The sequence below is a fragment of the Xiphophorus couchianus genome, chromosome 16 (assembly GCF_001444195.1).
Source record: "Xiphophorus couchianus chromosome 16, X_couchianus-1.0, whole genome shotgun sequence".
Taxonomy (NCBI): Eukaryota; Metazoa; Chordata; class Actinopteri; order Cyprinodontiformes; family Poeciliidae; genus Xiphophorus; species Xiphophorus couchianus.
In genome coordinates, this window is record NC_040243.1 from 17,312,933 (window position 1) to 17,316,709 (window position 3,777).

Consider the following 3,777-nt stretch of genomic DNA (forward strand, 5'->3'; position numbering starts at 1 on the left):
ATAAGAGGCGGACAAGCCTCTTTGTACAGTACAAAAAATTATCATGTCTCCAGCTCTGAGTGACAAGATTTCATTCACATCAGATTTTACCAAGACACTAAGTGGTGTTCAAGCCTTCGGCGCCGACAGTCGAGGCCGATGTAAACTTTTTGATATTAGAGTATTTAAATCTGCTACAAATCTGCATGTGATGCTTCAACCGCACCCTCCACCGAGACTCGAAATATTTCGAAGTCCGTTCCCTTAAAGTCCTCCGGCAACACGTCAGAGCTCTTTGAGTTTCAGCCCCAGTTATCCTCGCCGGTACTTTTGTCTCAGTAAAAGCTCTTACGCATGTGTTCTTTTCTTTTAATGCAGCACTTTTCAACTTTTTGTACGTCCTCGTCACCAAAGGATGCTCCGTCCATGTGCCACTGGGTGTCAAGTCTCTAGAGGTAGATGCTGAAATGTCGTGAAAGTTTAATGTCCAACTGCAACCTCCCTGTGCTCGCCTTTGGCTATTGTTGTTTTTTGTGAGCATTTCACAGTTTTTCATCCAAAAAGAGTTTGCCAATGTCGTTTGTAACCATATCGTTTCTCTCCTGGATCTGTGACGCAAAGGCTTCGCGAACCTGATTGCAGTACCGTTACTTGGTAAAAGCTGCCATCTTGCCATCAAGAACAATGCAGCCAAGAAGTTACATGGCAGACTGTTTACAGTTTGTAAGGGAAGTCCAGCAGGAAATCTTGGACCACATGTGTGACCGGCAGCTCCGGGATCTTTCCTCCGCACAACTCTACGATGCGTCTCCTGCACAGCTCCTGCAGCGTGGGCTCCCATTTCCTGTACGGGACCTTCAGGCTCCTCTTGGGTGTGTTCATGTAATACTCCAAGAGGGCAAAGAGCGTTGGGAAGGAGCGCTGGTTGCCGGCCAGAGAGAACTTCTGCTGCTTGTAGTCGATGCGCACACTGACGGGTCCTTTCCTGTCGTGATAGGACAGGGTGAAAAAGACGTCCTTCTGCCGGCTGTCGCGGATAAGGTAGCTGCCCAGCGGGGCGCTGCGGAGCATGCGGTGGGCCTCCTCCACTCCCAACGGGCCCCAGTAGAAGCCGCTGCGCTCAAGCTTGGCGGCTGTGTCAGTGATGACGTTGCAGTCCTCCTTGGAGGCGAACGTCGGGAAATGAGTTAGGTACACAGAGCGGGCGGATGCGGACTTCAGGCTTGGATTTGGTCCGGCCTGACGCTGAAGCTGCTCCGATTGTGTAGGGGTTGCTGCTGCTGCTGCTGATGATGATGATGAAGTTACAGAAGAAGATGGTGCTGGTGAAGCGCTTGGCAAGGCGGTCCGCTCATGGCCTTCCACTGTGCTGTCGGCTACCATCCTACAGTGGAGAGAGGCCCTGAAACCTCTCCCATCTCTAACCACCACACTGACATCCTGAAGGAAACAAGAAAGAAGACGCACGTTAGTTATTCAGCAATTCCAAAAGCCTCAAATAACATCTCAAACCTAAACATAGTAACCCCCAAAACATTTAGCTGTTTTCTTCTTCTTTTGGACATAGCAAAATTTTATAAGCATAAAAATGCATCTGCATGATTATTTCTGCATTTAGTTTTATTTCTAAATAGGATCCCAAAACCTCAGTCTTGATGATTTGCATCTCCAATTCTGGAAATCACTGTCCAAACACATCAAAGACTGTGTGTGCATTATGTTATTCATGTAATCTTTCCACAGAGCGGTGCTGTTCTTCGTATGACTGGAATTTGTGGTTTGGCTGGTAAACCCACATCCAATTTACTGTATCCCGTCTCTATCCACACACACGCATCTGAATTAAATGTTAAAAAAAAAATCTTTTGTTGATGTTTTTGTTGTTATTTGAGGATAAAAAAAAACCACAACATGACATTAATGACCCTAAGGGGAATGAATATGTACAGGGTTCAGTCAGGATCTGGTATTTGAGATGAGACAATAAGCCTCTATTCTTGTCTACAGGCTGGGCAGCTTGTGATTCATCTGTCCCCTGTCCTTCTCTGAATTCATGTTCCAAGTTAAAGGAAAGTGGTGCAAAGAAAAAAAAAAATTCCAGGAAAATACAATGATTAACCAGAGGAGGTGTGGATGTATTACTAATGCTTTGGGGATGTGGATCGTTCAGCTAGACTTCAGGTTTCAGAAATTGTTTAAATGTCACGCAACTTCTGGATACTCCATGTCCCGATAAGTTCTTTGTGTCCATTTACAATAAGAATGCAGACAGAATACAGGCCTGCGCAGAAAAATCCCTTAAAACGGCCATTTTTAAATCCACTTCATGGTCGTTTTAAAGAAACAGTCCATCATAAATCCCTCATTTAAAAATAAATAAATACTAATTTTGAAAAAAAAAAAAAAAAGTCTCACCGGTTTTTTTTTGTGTTTGTTTTCTTTTTTTTCAACAGCAGCTGCCTGTTATGGATCCGTCAGTCAGTAATCCCATAGAGCCAACGATGGTTAAACAAGGAGATAATCCTGCAGGGTCCTGACGGGGACAGTGGTTGTTGCATGGGACCGTTTCTGCCTCAGACTCGGCGTCTGTCTGTCCTCCTCTAGCTGTGATCCTCAGCCGCCAGCTCGTCTGGCTGCGTGTACGTGCGTGTGAATGCTGGTAAATAGTTTGAGTTTTTATAACGCCGCGACGCTCCTCCCACACGTCGAATTTAGCGGTAGCTCTGCCATTTCTCAGAAACGAAAGCGAAACTCTGCGCTCCGGCTCGCATCCCCGAGTCTCTTTCAATTCTTTTGAACTCGCTCCTGTTTGGAGAATCTCGATTTTCACCGCAAAGCCACATGACAGTGGGACGTTTACAGAAACACAGGTGACAGATTAGAGTAATTGGAGCATTTCCTAAACACTCCTAACTTTGCTGTTTGGGCATCGGAGCCTCAAATGTGCTGTTCATGTTATTGCATTTGTGCATTTATGCATTTATTGTTCGGGATGCAGGCCTCCCAAATAACACGAGTGGGTTTATTTTCACATTTATCTTTACTTTTTTTTTAATTTACTTATCATGCATAACATTATGACAGCCCGGTCATTTAAGGTGGAATAGTTCATTTATTTTAGAGATTTATTCAAAAAGAGAAAAATTGCTGAAAAGACTCATATTCACAGTGTGTGTGTTTTTTTTTTTTTATAAACAACAATTTTCTTTGAAAATTGCAATATTGCAAAAGACTTGTAAGAAAAATGATTTGCAATACATAAGTACAGGGCTGACGTTAGGAGGACGTGGGCCCCAGGGCAGAAGCCAGCTTTGGATCCCCCTACTCACAAAAGCTTTTCTTACACAAACATTTGAATGCTGTTATAATGTACATTTGCAGGAAAACTCTTTAAATATGTTGCTGTGCTACATCAGATAGCACACATGGTTGATAAGGTGTGGAAATATGACTTTTGAACCTCACTTATGTAACTTTATTGAGATCATTTTCTCACTTGAGCAGCCATATAATGCCATATAATTTTTGTTTAACTAAACAGGAATGAAATGCAAGTTTCATAAAGAAAGAAAAAAAAGAACTACAGATAAATCAATTGACTTAGGGCATGAAAATTAAGTCATACATGAGGCCACTTCTGTTTTTTAGAAACTGGAAGCTCTCTTCTGCAGAACACGACAGAAAGAACACAATCTACCGAAAATATGCTGCGGTGATTCATATCTTGCACTGCTTACTCAGAATTTTTTTTTTTTTTTTAAATACATATTTGAGCTTTTTTTAGTGATTCTTGAGAAG

General features: G+C 42.8%; 1 protein-coding gene across 1 annotated transcript; it reads right to left on the reverse strand.

Annotated features, from left to right (window-relative positions):
* Positions 1–516: 516 nt before the first annotated feature.
* Positions 517–2,654, reverse strand: socs1a (suppressor of cytokine signaling 1a). Its single transcript, XM_028043056.1, has 2 exons — positions 2,395–2,654; positions 517–1,419 (listed from the first exon to the last, which is right to left on the reverse strand). The coding sequence occupies exon 2, from the start codon at positions 1,360–1,362 to the stop codon at positions 694–696; it is 669 nt and encodes a 222-aa protein (XP_027898857.1). The 5' UTR covers positions 1,363–1,419; positions 2,395–2,654; the 3' UTR covers positions 517–693.
* Positions 2,655–3,777: the final 1,123 nt, after the last annotated feature.